At 44.5% G+C, this 18,738-nt stretch overlaps 1 protein-coding gene across 2 annotated transcripts in view; it reads right to left on the reverse strand.

Annotated features, from left to right (window-relative positions):
- LOC106573747 (enhancer of mRNA-decapping protein 4) overlaps positions 1 to 18,738 on the reverse strand; it is a 39,608-nt gene that overhangs the window by 6,260 nt on the left and 14,610 nt on the right. The window contains exons 5-28 of one of the 2 annotated variants that reach the window (XM_014149081.2): positions 13,207 to 13,393; positions 12,701 to 12,848; positions 12,450 to 12,554; positions 12,235 to 12,344; positions 12,009 to 12,116; positions 11,737 to 11,832; positions 11,530 to 11,629; positions 11,240 to 11,420; positions 11,046 to 11,112; positions 10,845 to 10,936; positions 10,537 to 10,727; positions 10,339 to 10,418; positions 10,101 to 10,230; positions 9,325 to 9,833; positions 9,106 to 9,207; positions 8,724 to 8,867; positions 8,578 to 8,635; positions 8,185 to 8,365; positions 6,215 to 6,370; positions 5,993 to 6,108; positions 4,627 to 4,792; positions 4,164 to 4,350; positions 2,123 to 2,342; positions 915 to 1,078 (exon numbers count right to left, since the gene is read on the reverse strand). In XM_014149081.2, the coding sequence (XP_014004556.1) occupies positions 915 to 1,078; positions 2,123 to 2,342; positions 4,164 to 4,350; positions 4,627 to 4,792; positions 5,993 to 6,108; positions 6,215 to 6,370; positions 8,185 to 8,365; positions 8,578 to 8,635; positions 8,724 to 8,867; positions 9,106 to 9,207; positions 9,325 to 9,833; positions 10,101 to 10,230; positions 10,339 to 10,418; positions 10,537 to 10,727; positions 10,845 to 10,936; positions 11,046 to 11,112; positions 11,240 to 11,420; positions 11,530 to 11,629; positions 11,737 to 11,832; positions 12,009 to 12,116; positions 12,235 to 12,344; positions 12,450 to 12,554; positions 12,701 to 12,848; positions 13,207 to 13,393 (3,598 nt within the window). The remainder of the gene's footprint in view (positions 1 to 914; positions 1,079 to 2,122; positions 2,343 to 4,163; positions 4,351 to 4,626; positions 4,793 to 5,992; positions 6,109 to 6,214; positions 6,371 to 8,184; positions 8,366 to 8,577; positions 8,636 to 8,723; positions 8,868 to 9,105; positions 9,208 to 9,324; positions 9,834 to 10,100; positions 10,231 to 10,338; positions 10,419 to 10,536; positions 10,728 to 10,844; positions 10,937 to 11,045; positions 11,113 to 11,239; positions 11,421 to 11,529; positions 11,630 to 11,736; positions 11,833 to 12,008; positions 12,117 to 12,234; positions 12,345 to 12,449; positions 12,555 to 12,700; positions 12,849 to 13,206; positions 13,394 to 18,738) is intronic. The other variant, XM_014149082.2, reaches the window with a different exon arrangement.

The following is an 18,738-nucleotide window of genomic DNA, read 5'->3' on the forward strand; positions in this document are numbered from 1 at the left end:
CCAAGATTGTAGCGCCATACCCAAGAAGACTCGAGGCTGTAATTGATGCCAAACGTGCTTCAACAAAGTAATGAGTAAAGGCACTGAATACTCAGGTGAAATTTCCATTTTGTATTCTTTTTATATAAATTAGCAAAAGTAACAAAAAAACATCTTGCTTTTTCATTATGGGGTAGTGTGTGTAGATTGAGGGAAAAACATTTTTTTTTTTAGAATAAGGTTGTAACGTAACAAAATGTGGAAAATGATGCCTGAATACTTTTGAATGCACTGTATTTTCATTTTTTTTGCACCAGCTTCCACCAGCTGAAACAATATTTTGGGTTATGGAAAATATATATTTAACATCTGTTTAGATAGTGTAGAGAATCATTGTACCATCTTATTTGGTCACAAACTGAAATTAGGCTAACTATTACAGTTTTAGCAACCAGGAAATTGTGTTGCGATTTCAGCATAGCGCAACTGTTAAGGGTAACTCTGCCACTTTTCAACCTCATTATCTACAGCACCTAACCAGTGTCTACATATGTAGAAAATAGGCGCATTTCTACATTGTACAGGTTGATAAATCACAGTTTCAATCCCAACCTGTGATATCATAGAGAAGCATTTTTTAGGACCTTCGACACTGGTTTGGTGCTGGAGATAATGAAAATGAGGTTGAGAAGTGTTCCTTATGGGAGGCTTTAAATTGTGTAAGAGCACAAACCTGATTAAGATCAAACAAAACAAATCTAATCTCAAGCTGCCCATGGCCGACTTATTACATCCAAGGTGTGTAAGAATTTACATTGATGTGTTTTGAGTGTGTGTGTTTATATGTTTTAGCATGGGTGCATAGAGGGGTCTATGAAGAGTTTGAGCATCAAATCTGTGGGTTATAACATGTTCCTGTGGGTGCACATGCATACCTGATCTTGAGCTCAGAGCGTGTGGCCAGGTTAGTGGATAGCTGCTGTATGAGGGACAGCAGCACTGGCTGGATCAGGGGGCAGGGATGCTGGCCAAACACCTGCTGGGAGTCGATGGTCTCGCACACATACAGAACCAGGTTTAGGTCAGAAGCTGACAGGGCCTACAGGGGAGGGGGTTGGAGGAGACGAGACCGATCAGACACCACAGGTATATTTTATATGATGCCCTCGGACATCCCCCATGCAGTGGACGGGAGAGGCTGTGAGACTGATGGGATGGGTAGGTGCTTGGGCGGTATCCAGATTATCATAGTCCTTTTCTCATGCCAGGATTTACGGTATTACCAGCATAGTACTACACAAGGGGCGCTAAAAAACACAAGAAAAGCCCATTGTGCCTCTACCAGAATACTAACAAAATTAGAAAAGCGAAATCACAGATGCTTTTAGCTAAATGCTAACAAGTAAAAACATACATAACTAATTGCAAAGACAGGCAAATCCAGCTCATAACGTTACACAGCCTAGCTAGTAGCTACCGAATTATATTTTCGGTGAGTGTGGACATTTACAAGCGAAAGTGAACAAAATAAATTGTGCAAATGAACAAAGTTGTGATGCATACTTTTCTGAAGGAAGAGCAGCATGTGTACACAGAGCAGAGGGGAGTAGAGGAGAGAACAGAGGAGGAAAAAAACACTAGTAGAAGCACAGGGGGAAAAATGGCAGCTGTACAGATAACAGAGCTCTGACTTCTCAAACACGGCAGAAAGACATAAGATATCTGATAGCAAACATTTAGTAGTAAATTTCATACAAGTGTTACTTCATCCCCTCACAACAGAGACTCACTGATAGATATAGAACTCTATGGACTCACCTGCTCCTGCTTTCTCCCATTGTGCCATTTACAAACATGTGACAGGCTCAACTGTTCTGGGGAACTACAGTAAGCTTCATCATGTAAAATAATGTGACCGGTGAAATGATGAACGCAATCTTTTTATCTCCTAATGTACTGCACAATTTGACTGCAGGTATCAACTTAAAAAGTAGCTACAAATATTACATTTTAATGAAAAACTTCTGAAATAGTTGACGGTAATGAAAAACCCTCCCGTGTTTTTTTCCCCAAATACCCCGGTATACATCTTACAGTATACCGCCCAAGCCCATGACGGTGCATCGGGGAGCAGGACTCTCACCTGTTGGAAGGCCTGGTTGAGCTGTCCCTGCTGCAGCAGCTGCAGTATGTTGGCCTGCTGGGCCTGGTAGTCTAGGTGTGGGGTAGGGACGGGCGTGCCTGCAGCAGAGCGCATGGCCTGCATGATGCTGGAGGTCACAGCTGCCTGCTGCTCCTTCATGGCCATGCTCACCTCACCCTTCACTATGCGCTGCACCTGGGTCAGGATCGATTCTTGCAGGCTGGATGTAGGACAGAAGAAAATACGCACAGTTATATAAACAAGGAATACTATCAAAACATTTACAGTGCATTCAGAAACTATTCAGACCCCTTGACTTTTTCCACATTGTTAAGTTAGAGCCTTATTCTAAATTGATTAAACACATTCCCCCCCCCCTTATCTACACACACACACACACAACCCCATAATGACAAAGCGATAACAGGTTTAGACATTTTTGCAAATGTATTAAAAATAAAACGCCTTCACATAAGTATTGAGACAATCTGCTATGAGACTCAAAATTGAGCTCAGGTCCATCCTGTTTCCATTGATCATCCTTGAGATGTTTCTACAACTTCATATGAGTCCACCTGTGGTCAATTCAATTGTTTGGACATGATTTGGAAAAGGCACACAACTGTCTATATAAGGTCCCACAGTTGACAGTGCATGTCAGAGCAAAAACCAAGCCGTAAGGTCGAAGGAATTGTCCGTAGAGCTCAGAGACAGGATTGTGCCGAGGGTACCAAAACATTTCTGCAGCATTGAAGGTCCCCAAGAACACAGTGGCCTCAATCATTCTTAAAATGGAAGAAGTTTGGAACCACCAAGACTCCTCTTAGAGTTGGCCGGCAGGCCAAACTGAGCAATCGGGGGAAAAGGGCCTTGGTCAGGGAGGTGACCAAGAAGCCGATGGTCACTGACAGAGCTCCAGAGTTCCTCTGTGGAGATGGGAGAACCTTCCAGAAGGACAACCATCTCTGCAGCACTCCACCAATCAGGCCTTTATGGTAGCATGGCCAGACAGAAGCCACTCCTCAGTAAAAGGCACATGACAGCCTGCTTGGAGTTGCCCAAAAGGCAGCTAAAGGATTCTCAAACCATGAGAAACAAGATTCTCTGGTCTGATGAAATCAAGATTGAACTCTTTGGCCTGAATGCCAATCGTCACGTCTGAAGGAAACCTGGCCCCATCCCTACTGTAAAGCAAAGTGGTGGCAGCATCCTGCTGTGGGGATGTTTTTCAGCGGCAGGGGAACTAGTCAGGATCGAAGTAAAGATGAATCGATCAAAGTACACAGAGATCCTTGATGAAAACCTGCTCCAGAGCACTCAGGACCTCAGACTGTGGCAAAGGTTTACCTTTCAACAAGACAACGACCCTAAGCACATAACCAAGACAACTCAGGAGTGGGTTTGGGACTAGTCTCTGAATGTCTTTGAGTGGCCAAGCCTTAGCCCGGACTTGAACCCGATGGCACATCTCTGAAGAGACCGGCAAATTTCTCCCAATCCAACCTGACAGAGCTTGAGAGGATCTTTAGAGAAGAATGAAACTCCAAATACAGGTGTGCCAAGCTTGTAGTGTCATACCCAAGAAGACACAAGGCTGTAATTGCTGCCAAAGGTGCTTCAACAAAGTACTGATTAAAGGGTCTGAATAGTTATTAAAACGTGAAATTTCCTTTATTTTTTATAAATTAGCACAAATTTCTAAAACCTGTTTTTGATTTGTCATTATGGGGTATTGATGGGGGAAAAAAACAATTTAATCAATTTTAGAATAAGGCTATAACCTAACAAAACATAGAAAAAGTAAAGCGGTCTGAATACTTTCCGAATTAATATACTGTAAATGCTTGAAAACTGGTCATTTCCCAAACACTTATGGCTCAATCGAAATTAAGCCCAGGATTAAGGCATTTGTTTTTCTACTCAACCAATCCATTACACAGCCACTCAACATGGCAACCCAAAATGCTTGCTAAGGCATCTATTAGGCATGTCTGATCAATCACAACAACAACAAAAAATGTAAAAGCCTGGTTGGACTTACTTTCCCACCGTCATGTTGAGCTGGTGCTGGACCTCCGAGCGGACACTTGCTGTGACAGTGGTGGCCAGCTGATCCGTAGAATTCTGGAACGTGTCAATCATCTGCTGCAGCTGGCCAATCATAGGGTCCTGGCCCTCCTGCTCACGCTGCTTCCTGCTCTTCATATGGGTCTCCAGTTGCTGGATATCTACAGAGGAAAACAAACAAACTCAGTACGACACAGTAAGATCTGTCAGGCATATTCAGATGTGCTGTTAGCGCAATATAAAAATCAGCTGAAAAAAAATACAGCAAATGTTTATCAATACATACAAAGCCCACTGCTCTTAACATAGATGTATGACAAATGCAACAAGTTAAAAACTAGGCTAAGTCCATGACCTTGCTCTTAGGCGAAACTGCATAAAGCGAAGAAACAGCCTGAAACGCTGAGTGTTAACAGTTAGTAATAGGATTGTCATACACTCATGGGTTCCCTGCTTGAAGCTGTCATTGATCTGCTGGAACATAGACTGGCAGCCCCTCTCAAACACAGGCAGCACAATGCTCTGGAACGCATCCTTGTAGGCAGCCTGGATAGGCCCCTGCATTGCCTCAGCAGCTGCCCGGCCAATTGCATCTGTGGTGTTCTGCACAGAAAGGGATACAAAGTAATTTGTGTGTGTGCATTTTGACTGAAGACTGAATAAGTGAGCTATGAGAGTACTTTACATCCTTTGATCCAATGACCAACCTAGGCTCTAGAGCAGGGCATGCTAAACTTTTTGGGCCCAAGACCCCATTTTGATATCAGAAATCTTTTGCGATCCTACAGTTAAAAAGAGATGTAATCAACAGCCAATGTTAACTTTTTAATTTGGGGCTATATTAAAAATCACTGACACTTTTTCAAATTCAATCTGAAGGAAGTATAGTTTGAAGCAGGGGTTGGAACCTAAATTATTTACTAATCGTTTCATTCTGAACAGAACCATGCCCTTTTTTTGTTATTCGTTCCACTGTTCTGACTAGCAAAATAAAGTTTTGAACTGGTTCAATCCAAAGGTATCAGTTTATATAATTCCTTTTAAAACAAACCTCAAATATATATATTATTTTACATTTTGCGCAACATTAAATTACTTCACCAATCAGCATGGCTAGAGCAGCTTACTGTGGAGTGGTTAAGCAACTAAAACTGTATAGGAAAGTCATTAAGAGCAAATTGTATTTTGCAGTAAGAGCATGGTTTAATCATAATGCAAGACAAACAAACTGTGCTGTAGCGTGAGAGATGCAACTGTATTATAAAAATGTTCATAGGCGCTCCCCTCTGAACGTTATTAAATAATGGTTCTGTTCCGGAACAGTATAGATCACTTTCGTACTTTTGGGGTTCTGTTTCCTGAACCGGTTCCAACCATTGGTTTGAAGTTACTGAAATGCATCAGAAAGGTATTGGGAAGTTCAGGAAAACGTCAAGGAAGATCAGGCAATAACTGCGTATGATTTGTTTTTGTAGAAATTAACATTGTCTTCAATGATGTTCTTTCCTCTCCCCAGTTATTTGATGCAGATTTGGTGCCTGGTCCTGTCCACTCTGTTCTAACGACACCCGCAGGGCACGTGAGCATTGTAGAGGGAAAGAAGGCTTAGCTTGTGTCTCAGCTTTAAGCAAATGGGGTCATAATAGTTTATAGCCCCCATTGTTCAAAATGTAGAGCCACATTTTGTAGGAAGAAAACCAAAACCCCTGCTATAAGCAAATATGGAAGGTAAGTCACGTATCGTGGTTCTATGAACTAAGCAGCGCATTTTTTTAAATCCCCCCTGAATTTGTTGCCACTAACCTTTGACTTGACGACTTTGCTAACGTTCTCCTTCAGTGCTGCCTCCACAGCCGTCAGCTTAGCAGCGATGGTGTTATTCATCTGGGCAGTAACAGGTTCCAGACTCTTGATAATGGCTGTTTAGTAGCAAGGCCAAACATTTACTTCTCAGTGATTATACAGTTAACTTCATTTGATAAAAACTGTTGAATAAGTTAGGAAAAAGGAAGGAAGTGTACTGACTGGGAGGAACAGTTTTCTTCATCTCCTCTCGGAGAGTCTTGTCCAGACGGTTACACAGGGTGTTGTTGAGAGTTTGAGCCAGCTGCTGGGAGAGATGCTCCTGGAGTTGCTGGTTACGGTTCTGTCCCTCTGCTAGGATTCTCTCCATTCTCCTCTCTGAGAAACACCGCCGGGTCAAGGATCAAACAGTGGGTTGATGAGGATGTGCTTCTGCAACACGCAGAAATGGCTCTGGAATTTTCTGGTTGCTAAAACTAATAGTTGGCCTAATTTCAGTTTGTGTGACAAAATAAACAAATATTTTATTTTCAGCTGTTTCAAGCTGGTGTACAAAACTGAAAGACGCAAAAATTTTACTTGAGAACAGCCTTTCCTGTGGCTCAGTTGGTAGAGCAAGGTGTGTGCAACGCCAGGGTTGTGGGTTCGATTCCCACGGGGGGCCAGTACAATTTTTATTTTTTTTAAATGCATGAAATAAATGAAATGTATGTATTCACTATTGTAAGTCGTTCTGGATAAGAGCATCTGCTAAATGACTAAAATGTAAATGTAAGAAGAATAGCAATAGCGCACATAGAAGTGATCTACCGCTTAGACTTGCTTTCAATGACAATGACAGACCAATAACTAATTTCTATGTGAATTTGGTCAGAAGTTTGGTCAGAAGTTACATATTGCAGCTTTAATTAGGCACCTAGATGTGAAAAGCGTCTTTATTCATGTGAATTGAATTCCATTTAAAACTACAATATCTACATTCATAACACTTCCCTATACACTACATGGCCAAAAGTATGGGGACACCTGCTCGTCGAACATCTCATTCCGAAATCATGGTATTAATATGGTGTTGGTCCCCCCTTTGCTGCTAGAACAGCCTCCACTCTTCTGGGAAGGCTTTCCACTAGAGGTTGGAAAATTGCTGCAGGGACTTCCATTCAGCCACAAGAGCATTAGTGAGGTCAGGCACTGATGTTGGGCGATTAGGCCGGGCTCGCAGTTGGCGTTCCAATTCATCCAAAAGGTATTCGATGGGGTTGAGGTCAGGGCTCTGTGCAGTCCAGTCAACTTCTTCCACACCGATTGACAAGACTTTTCTGTATGGACCTTTGTGCCCGGGGGCATTGTCATTCTGAAACAGGAAAAGGCCTTCCCAAAAACTGTTACAACAAAGTTGGAAGCACAGAACCATCTAGAATGTCATTTTATGCTGTAGCGTTAAGATTTCCCTTCATTGGAACTAAGGAGCTTAGCCCGAACCATGAAAAACAGCCCCAGACCATTTTTCCTCTTCCACTAAACTTTACAGTTAGCACTATGCATTTGGGCAGGTAGCGTTCCCCTGGCATCCGCCAAATCCAGATTTGTCCATCAGTGAAGCATGACTCATCACTCCAGAGAAAGCGTTTCCACTGCTCCCGAGTCCAATGGCTGCGAAACCTATTTCATGAAGCTTCCGACGAACAGTTCTTGTGCTGACGTTGCTTCCAGAGGCAGTTTGGAACGCGGTAGTGAGTGTTGCAACCGGAGGATTTTTACACGCTATGCACTTCAGCACTCTGTGGTGCCGTTCTGTGAGCTTGTGTGGCCTACCACTTCACGAGTGAGCCGTTGTTGCTCCTAAAACTTTCCACTTCACAATAACAGCACTTACAGTTGACGGGCAGCTCTAGCAGGGCAGAAATTTGATGAACTGACTTGTTGGAAAGGTGGCATTCTATGACAGCACCACGTTGAAAGTCACTGAGCGCTTCAGTAAGGGCCACTCTACTGCCAATGTTTGTCTATGGAGACTGCATGGCTGTGTGCCAAATCTAATTTGAAGGAGTGTCCACATACTTTTAGCCAAGTAGTATATATTGCAGTGATCATCTCATACCAAACCACAATATTCAATGGTACCACTACAGAGGGAGGTCTAGGAGTTGGCACTGATTGTAATTTGTGACATGTCCCAGTTGTAAGGATACGTTCGTGCTCCTGCTGGCTGACCATGACGTGCTCCACATGGGCTATGACAGAGCTCTGCACTGCGTCCATGTGGCCTGTCACTCTCTGCAGCAGTTCTAGCTGACTCTGACGGAGATCCGCTAGCTCCCTCTGCTGGTTACGCAGCAGCATCAGCAGCTCTTCCTGCACCTCAGGGTTCATCTGCAACAGGTTAGAACAGATCACAGAGAGGGATGTTCAGAAGACCATGGTGTCTAAGCAAACCAGGTATACTGTATCATCTATTTATCAGGGAACAAATGGTATTGCTGAAAATGTATGTATAATGGAAACATCTTGGTGCCAGTATTATAATCACAACTTAAAGATAAAAAGTAACAGTGAATCATATTCGTTCAGCCATGATCCCTTACCTGATGTTGATGATTATGATGCTCAGGCTGCCTGGACTGAGAGGCATGAGACGCATCCCTAAAAAGAGAGAAGGCAAAGAGGCCATTAGACATGGAAGTAAATATCAGAGAATAACATGGTGGTAACTGCCATGGTCATCACCCACCCGTCATCTTTTTTACTCTTCCTCTTTAGTTTAGGGGAGCCTCTGGGAGAGCTCTTCCACTCCTTCACTGGCAGTCTTTGAGACGACCTGGCTCCACAGTTCCCGGAGGACGACGCTAGACTGGCCACCTCGTCATCATGGTCACTGTTTGACAGGTAAACAAAGCAAGAGGAGGAGTTTAAGTGCCCACAATAGGTGGTGATAATGGGTACAAAAAAAAAACCTGTGCAGGTTTAGGATGAACATTAAATCAGAATCAAGAATACATTTAAATGGAAACTTGAATCAAGCACTGACTTCCAAAAGACAGCAAATACTGCATCCCTCCAGGACAAGGGCTATTGACAACGAAAGGGAAGTTCTAGAGATGTGACTATCTTACCTCTGTTCTGCACTGGCGTCCTGACTGTCATTCTGGGTTAAGTGGTAGGTGCGTCTGTGGTATGGAGAGGACATGTGTCGGTCCTTCATTTCCTCCCTTGAGCTAAAAGCAAGAGATACCATTTAAAACTAAAAAGCCGATCTGCGTAGGCTCTTCAGGTTGCATGCATAGGTAAAGACACTGTGCCCATGTCAGCGCGTGTGTGTGAGACTGTCTTACCAGTCTCCTAGGCCGTTGTCCCGCAGGCTGTTGCGCGTTTCCCGTGTGATGTCGGGAGCTGCAGGCCAGGGGTGGCTTGTGTTGTCGGAGCAGGAGGCAGCGGCGGCTGCAGCAGCATTCTCCTGTGACAGGGCATTCTCCAGTAGTGAAGGAGTGTTGCTGAGCCTCTGCTCAGCCTCCACTGCTCCAGCACCCAGCTCCAGGGTCAGGTGGCTGTGGTCAGAGTTGTTCCGGTTCCGTGGAGAGAGGTGGTGAAGGGCTGAGGCTGCAGAAGCCATGCTGTCTGTGTGGAGGGCTGGGAGAGGGTCTCGGGATTCAGCTCCAGACACACCTCCCAGGCTTCGCTGCAGCGTCTCAGAGGCGATCTCAGGGATGTCCTGGGACATGGCCGTGGAGGCAGATGAGATGACGTCTGGAGAGCGGGCCAGGGTGGGAGAGGCATGCTGAATCAGCATAGGCTCAATGACCTGTGGGTCCAACGAGAGGGGCGGGTTTGGAGAGGGAAGCCCCTGTAGAGGGCGGAGGGGGTAGGTGAGGGGGAACATGAGCATATGAGGAGTGGTCTCTTGTGGAAGAGGGTACATCTTTATGAGACAGCAGGGAAGACCAAAATGGAACAAGGAGTTACGATGTCACATATGACGGAGGGACAAGAGGTCTTGTAAGTTGACAAACACATGTTACGTTGGCCCCTCAGCCAATTGCGGCACACAATTCTGCATTCTAACCGTGTGTAATGACTGCGCTGTGAGTGCTAGCGTCCATGTGTGGCCTACCGGCATGTTGTCTCCTAGGCCTGAGATGAGAAGGGAGCTGGCTCTGGGGCTGCTGGTGCTCGCACTGAGAGTCAGACTGCTACTGCTCTCCACAGACATCTTGGGGTTCTGGGTCAGCTCCTCTCCTCCCCTGCAGACATTGACATCACTAGAGTCAGGGATATTAAAGCACAATCTCTTTCCTTGTTCAGTCAATTATGAATTCCTTCCCTCTTATGCACCCTTCGAGTTGACCTACCTAGCGCCACTGTCAGAGTTGCTGGTCATGGCTGTCACCATTTTCAGGCTGCTGGCACTGCTGCCTGGGGAGGCTGGGACCTGGGAGAGAAGGGCAAAAATAAAGTTTAAAGCGCAATCAAGATCCAGGAGTAATATTCCTCCCTTGGATATTCGCTAGCATTTTGATAGAATAGTGAGTATTTGGAACTGGACATACTGAAGCACTTGGGGTCATGAAGGCGTCAGGGGTCATGAGCTTGGGCATAGTGGTGGCGCCAGTGGGGGACATGAAGTCAGCAGGAGCAGGAAGGGTGGGAATCTTCCGGAGATCATTTTGGGAGCCACATCCGGACTCCTTGTCAGAGCTCAAACCTTCCATGCTCATGTCTGTCAAGTGATCCGAAAAACCTAGAGAAGCACAAAGACCGATTAATCCATGAAAATCTGGGATAATGTTTCTAAAATCTCTTATACCGAGTAAAGAATAGTTTTGGTTTATGACGACCAACGGTTCTCTTAACTCACCAAAGCCATCGTTTGAGTCTGAGTGAGGCAGAAATAAGGACGAGCCAGACCCAAGGTTTGGCTGGAACCAGATCTGCACATCTTGAAGGGACCTGTGGACAGAAGAATACATCTAAACACTAATACGGGTGTATGAAATGGGATACTAAAAATGGATTATATGGTCACAATTTCAATGCAGACCTGAATGACAACACTCACTTTGTGTGGACACAGTATAGCTTTATTTGGATCCCAGCTCTGGATTCCATTGGGCCCTGGTTGCCCTCTAGATATAACAGGAAGAAAAAGCCACTATAAAACCAAAATTATACCCATGATAATACAGGGGTTAGACCAGCCCATCGTTAGATTAGGTAGTAGTGGTAATCGGGATCCAAGAAGGTGAAACCAACCTGCAGTCATACTCTCGCTCTCCTCATCTTGGGGGAGGACCTCTGTGTGGCGCAGGCGGCTGCGGCTGACGTCCTGAACACCAAAGCTGAGTACAGGGTGTGTAAGCAGGAACTCGGACACGGCTGTGAAGCTGGCATGGCCCTTCTCCTGGTCCTGCAACAACTCCATCACATACAACACCTAGAGGGACAACACAAAACAGGGTTAATAATTCATCCTGATACCCAAAAAGGATTACAGTTGGTAGATAGATCATAGTGATACAGCAGGACACAGATGTTATTCTGACCTTTCTCTGTACGTCGCTGAGGATGAGGCATTCTGCAGAGAGGTCCAGGCTGGCCTTTAGACTGGGCAGGACTGAGGAGTTGAACGGGTCTGGAGAAAACCTGATGGACATGTACATAGGCTCTCGTTGAAACAGGTCCAGTAACGTATGAATGAGAACTTGCAAAGCATGAAAGAGCAGTGAAAAACACAGGTGAAAGAGTCAGACCTGATGGTCTGCAGGCAGGTCCATGACACTGTGCACCACATCTTCAGCTCCTGGTTCTGATCAGCTCCAGTAATCAGAAAGCGCCAGAATGGAACACTAGAAAGGAAAAAGTGGGGGTCTAAAATCAATCTCTCACGGGTCCTTAAGAGTAAATTACACTGATTGCATTGGGTAATGCTCTAAAGATCCATGTGTCTATGTAATCCTGGGTAACCCTCAACACCTGTTCAGCTAAAGACGTACAGCAGCAGAAGGGAACAGTAGGGACTTACTCTGGGTCCTGTTTCTTGTGGTTGTCACAGAACAGCAGGCAGGAGAGGGGGTTCCCATTGTGGGGCTGCCACTCATGCAGACATCTGTGAAAGAAGCCGGGGAGAGGACTTCACAGAGGAAAGTAAAAGTAACCATAGAGATACAGATGGAAAGGAATTGCAAGAAACTGGAATTGAAATATAAATATTATATTATAAAATAGAGTAATATTGAGTCAAGATCTACCTTGGCTGGTCCTGTCCTTCAATGTAGATTTGCCAGAACTTTACATAACCATCATGACTGGCTGTGGCCAAGACTGTGCCATCTGGAGACAGGGCACCTTCACTTATACGCTGGAGAAAAACACCACCCAAAACTCAATTTCCATACTAAAAACCAGTCTGTAAATAAGTGCTTTCCATACTGGAAACAGACAATGTGATTACTAAATGCCCTACATCTGTATGTCCTTTTATGGTTATAACTCCGTCCTTCAGGTCAGTGGCATCTACTGGCCAGGTGCTATTGTTGCTGCGGAGGATCTCCAGATCCCACACCTCAGCCTGGGGAGAAAAGACAGGACAATCAGCAAAAGAGAGGGAGTGAATTAAAAAGATTGAGAAAATAGTACAAAGGGACGAGGAGGAAGAGTTTGTCTGAGACATGGGTAAATAAATAAGTCTGATTGTGTCCAATAGGGCATACATACCCTGTCTTCATGCAGCAGGGCCAGGGTCTGGCTGGCATCCTCAGGGTTCTCTTCATTGTCCTCTAGGATGAAGGGACACCAGATCAACCTCCTATTGGAGTTTAGAGGTGTGTCTTCAGGCCTCCGGATGTGGACAACCACTTGATCCCTGAGAAGCATGTGGGTTAAGGTGTGTAACACAGCTGTACACCACAGGATGTCGGTGACACCTTAATTGGGGAGGACGTACTCGTAATGGCTGAAGCGGAATTTGTGGAATGGTATCAAATACATCCACACATGGTTTTCATGCGTTTGATGCCATTCCGTTCGCGCCAGCCATTATTATGAGCCGTACTCCCCTCAGCAGTCTCCACTGCTGTACACACATCACAAAGTACTTTTAAAAAAGGTCAAAACTAGGTAAAAGTATAGTTAATATTTTTTTTTTTTAACTTAACCTTTAACTACACGAAGGAGTAAGGGACCAACTGAAGTGTAACTCTTGGGCAGAATGAAGAGGATACTGGATCTTGCTGCTGTGGCAGGTGAGCTGCCAGATGACCAGGTTGCCAGCTTCGTCAACACATCCCAGCAGGGTGGAATCCAGATGGGCGAAGGCCAGGTCTGTGACTGCACCAGTGAAGCCCTTCAGCAGGGTGCGCTCCGCGGAGCCCAGGCTCAACACACGGATCATGGCCTGGTTGTTTGCTCCTGTACACAAGTACAAAACATGAGTTTGCGAGCCAACTTCTGTCACATTCTGAATCTTTTGGTTTTACATGGAAAGCTTAAGCAGAGTTAAATACCCAGTGCTGGACTTGGGCAGGAGCTTACCGGAGCGGAGTACTGGCACCTCAAATTTGTTACTGCTTGAGCTCTAGCACCTCTTATAGAATACTAGCTTTAAAGTATTGTGGCGCTCCTGCACCTAAATATCAAGTACTGGCACATTGTTTGTAATTCTGTCATCACTATGAGGTTGATTAAATGCTTTAAATGACATAGGGAAATCATAATAGATCACAGGGGTCTTGGCAGTCACACTCGGGTTGGGCAATATTACGATAGCATCGTCTATATAAGATGATTGACAGCCATTGCCGATGTTGACGACATCGTGATGTGACACACGATGGTTTGACTGGCGCCACCCAAGCAAAGCAAAATGACAAGTCAATCTTGCTCTCTCTGACGCCATCTTGTCTACCTGTTTAAAAAAAAGTTGCCTATAATCACCTTCTCATCCCTCTCCATTCAACAGGCTATGAATATGACTGACGGATATGGTTTTGTTTTATGCATGGCTTTCTCACGATGAAACAACGAACCTAACAGAAATCCATCTCAAAATGCTATTTGAAAAGCCTAAAAATGTAAGGTAGCCAGAGGATTAATAATGAGAGAAGGTAACGACTATAACAACTGTTCCCTGAAGGAAGGAAACGCGATACAACAAGCTACAGTGAGTGGCACGCTCATGACTTAGGTTGAAAGATCTACAATCACACCTAACAAGGCGAATTAAATCTGCGCTTCACATAACGGTGTTGTACCTCGTTTCCCCTCCTTCAGGGAACAGTAGTTATAGTCAGAACATTACACCAACTTTGGTACAACAAACTATGGGGGAATATGATCACGCCCCAAGCCGACCCCAACTGATACTAAATGAAAACAGCTGATGGTAGACCACCAAGACCTGACCCCGCCAGATGAGGCAGTCTGGGTACTGCCCAGACTAGAGGTCGACCGATTAATAGGCATGGCCGATAAATTAGGGCCGATTTCAAGTTTTCATAACAATCGGTATTCTTGGACATCGATTACATTGCACTCCGAGGACACTGCGTGGCAGGATGACCATCTGTTACGCGAGTGCAGCAAGGAGCCAAGGTTAGTTGCTAGCTAGCTAGCTTTAAACTTATCTTATAAAAAAATATATATCAATCTTAACATAACCACTAGTTAACTACACATGGTTGATGATATTACTAGTTTAACTAGCTTGTCCTGCGATGCAAATAATCAATCCGGTGCCTGTTAATTTATCATCGAATCACAGCCAACTTCGCCAAATGGGTGATTTAACAAGTGCATTCGCGAAAAAAAGCACTGTCGTTGCACCAATGTACCTAACCATAAAAATCAATACACAAGTATATATATATTTTTTAAACCTGCATATTTAGTTAAGAAATTAATGTTAGCAGGCAATATTAACTAGGGAAATTGTGCCACTTCTCTTGCGTTCTGTGCAAGCAGACTCAGGGTTTTCGAAATGATTGTTTTTGGATTTAACCATATTCATGACCTAAGGCTCGTATTTCTGTGTGTTTATTATATTCTAATTAAGTCTATGATATGATATAGCAGTCTGACTGAGCAGTGGTAGGCAGCAGCAGGCTCGTAAGCATTCATTCAAACAGCACTTTCCTGCGTTTGCGCTGTTTATGTCTTCAAGCCCATCAACTCCCGAGATTAGGCTGGTAATACTAAAGTGCCTATAAGAACATCCAATAGTCAAAGATACATGGAATACAAATGGTTGAGAGAGAAATAGTCCTATAATTCCTAAAATAATTACAACCTAAAAACTTCGTAACTGGGAATATTGAAGACTCATGTTAAAAGGAACCACCAGCTTTCATATGTTCTCATGTTCTGAGCAAGGAACTTAAACGTTAGCTTTTTTTAAATTTATTTTTTACATATGGCACATATTGCACTTTTACTTTCTTCTAACAAGGTTTTTGCATTATTTAAACCAAATTGAAATGTTTCATTATTTATTATTTGAGACTAAATGGATTTTTATTTATGCATTATATTAAGTTCAAAAATAAAAATAAAAAAAGTGTTCATTCAGTATTGTTGTAATTGTCAATACCACACACACACACACACACACACACATATATATATAAAAATGGGCCGATTAATCGTATCGGCTTTTTTTTGGTCCTCCAATAAAATCAGTAACAGCATTGAAAAATCATAATCGGTCGACCTCTAGCCCAGACAGCTTGTGACTTCCCCCTGTGGGCTACACTGGTAGCAGTGACATCAAAGCAATAAAATCTTACTAAAGAGTGTTGACGCTTAACTCGCCGCAGCACAAATCTCTCCTATAGTCAACCCTTTAAAACAACGCCCAAGACGAGGCAAAAAGAGAAATAGCTTATAAGGAGGACATGACCATGACTTTCAGGGCGGTGGCCGCATTTGGACGCAACGTCACCTTAAAGTGGCCTGGGGCCAACAGGTCACCAGATAACGTGTTGGGGACCTCCGCGTTTCGCCGAGGCCAAAGCCATGAGCAGGGAGGATCTTCAGATCCAGCGAATCCAGATGCATAGAGGGCCGCACAGTGCCTCCAAAACCAGCTCAAATTTTATTGGTCACATACACAAAATCTCCAGCCTCACATGCCAACCCTGCCTGTGCACCTGGGACAACCGGTCCCTGGGCAACTTGAGTGGCCTAAAAGGCAAATGATCTCCACGAAACAAGGCTGCCTAGTCCAACAGGGCCCAAGACTCAATGAAGAATCAATGATAAGCAATAGGCTGAATCAGAACCACTGGCGGAAACACATAAAGGAGGGTTTGAGGCCACTGGTGCACCAGAGCGTCCCTTCCCAACGGGGCACTTGGGTCCCTCATTGAGAAAAATAGACAATGCGTGTATTCTCGCAATGCATAAAGATTTATCAGCCCTGCCGAAAAAGTCTGATACCTGGGAGACCACCCAGGGGTGTTGCCTCCACTCCTGAGGAGGGCGGGTATGTTCCACCTGGATAAAGGATCAGCAGTCGTGATCAACTTGTGGGATACAAGTCTGCCCATAGGAGCCACCTGACAATAGCAGAGGGTCCCACCACTGAAGCCACTGGCTTAGGCTGCGAGAAGCGTCCAGGTTGAGTGGCTAGCATTTAGCGCTGTAAGGGTAGCATCAACAATAGCCCTACGGGAACGACTTCCATCACAGATGGCATCATCGCCAGTAAGGCATAGGCACTAGTGAAAATGCACCGTGTGATCCAGATGAAATTTGACTAAGCAGAGCTGGAACCTGGACACCCCTCCGTGGGGATAGAAAAGCGTGATACGCGAGTGAGCTCAAGATGCAGAAAGTCAGACATCTTTTTCTGATTTCTTCCGCAGCCTAGAAACTAACTATGGGAGTAGTATTGATGTGTGTAACACTGCTTGCCCCCTAGACTCCGCCGCCACCAAGCAATCTGCTGTATTAGCTGGCGGTTTGTGAGCATTCGGAGGTCGTAGACGGAGGTGCTTGCTGAGGGCACGTAGGTCTGGAGTAAGATGCAAAGTCCAATCCCTTTCCGGATCCAGGAAAAACCAGCTATACCAGCTGCCCTGGATCTCCAACATAGAAACTAATCCGATATCCTCCAGTCTCCAGAAGCAGGCAATTTCCTCCTTCAAAACAGGCACTGAGGCCTCTGGAATAGCAATTAACACAGGTAACAGGGATCCCGGGACTGTCCTGTGACCACTTCACCCCGCCCCCCCACAAATGACAAGATGCTGGAAATTACAACATTTCCACAATAATGTAATTCCACAAAATACACACGGGCAGCAGCAAATTGGAAAAAATAATAAAACAGCACATTATCCAAACAAATTGTTGCATGGAAGCCTTTAGAGTACCATATTTACTTCAAAGTTGCCATAAATTCTAAGCACACGCATAATTGACAATGCTGGACTGCCCGCCCACGAGACCAGACAGAAGTTTAGAGTACTCATTAGAACTGAAAATCAGATCCCGGCCCACCCAAGTCCAGGCCTGCTCCGACATCACAGAAATGAAATGAGCCTAAAAAAATAAAAATAAAAACAGTAGGCTATATTGATTTAAACTGGTGTTGAGAACAACTCAGTGGAGGCAAGCAGCAGCAGGTGAAGAGACAGGGAAACAGCCATTGGGCCTAGAACAAGCTCAGAGGGGAAAACTAATCTTAGTTATGAATAATTGGATTACAGTAGGCTAATGCAATTGAAGGCAAGTATCAAATTCTTACTTATACTGAAACTCCTAAAGTCACATCCAAATGTAATACTAATTTAAAGCAATAGTTGTCTGGTCACCTACATTATAATTTCAGCACCGTTTTGATTGGGACAGCACCATCGCACTGCTTTGAGTCAAGCATGGGGGACTCGTCTAGATAAATCAATGTCTGATTTTTGTTTTCACTCAATATCTGTTTGGTAATATTTGGTAAGAATTAGGTTGCTGAAATGTTACCTAAATAGAAGTGAGGGCTAATGTTCACCTTTATTCTAGTTTGCTCATATATTAGCTGATCAGAACATTTCACAAGTGGATTTTGCTTTTCACTTGCGTAGAAGCCTGTCCTACTCACGACCAAAAGACTGACTTGTCTGATAATCAATCAATGTGATTTTGCGACACTGAATCCCTCTGTATATTTGGTTAAAAGATCTCTGGCTGGACAAGTGGAAATGGTAGCTCATTTATTCGTTTGCTAATCTATCGCTGATCAGAAACATTCAGCATGCAATAATGTAGCCTAAATCAAGTGTATTATTCATCTATTGACTCACGTAGTAGCCTTATATTGAGCCTAGGCTATTTTCTCCTCCCCAAACACATTGTGCTTCCATGAGACTAGACTGCATGAAGCCCGGCCCCCTTATGGGCACAGAAGGTTCCGGCGGCAATAGCTGTCGTGGTATCGCGCTTACTGTAACAAAAAGTGGGCCCCGTCATCACAAATGTTTTCGTGGAGCAGCGCAGCTGCTTGGGGGCTACTTACTCATCGGAGGAGCACGCAAGCCCCGCTCTACTCCAAATGGTTGATCGTGATTGATCGGTCGATCTCCAATGCATTCCTAGCCGATCACCAAACATTTCGATAAAAACCAGGGGCACAACTTTCACTGAGGGGTTGGGACATGTCCCCCCCAAATTCTGAAATTGCATTTTTGTCCCCCAAAATAATCATTGGAATGTGATAGAAAACGAGGCAACAGTGCAGATGCCTCCGAGCGGTCGGATAGGCTGTT

The sequence above is a fragment of the Salmo salar genome, chromosome ssa16, assembly GCF_905237065.1.
Source record: "Salmo salar chromosome ssa16, Ssal_v3.1, whole genome shotgun sequence".
Lineage (NCBI taxonomy): Eukaryota > Metazoa > Chordata > Actinopteri > Salmoniformes > Salmonidae > Salmo > Salmo salar.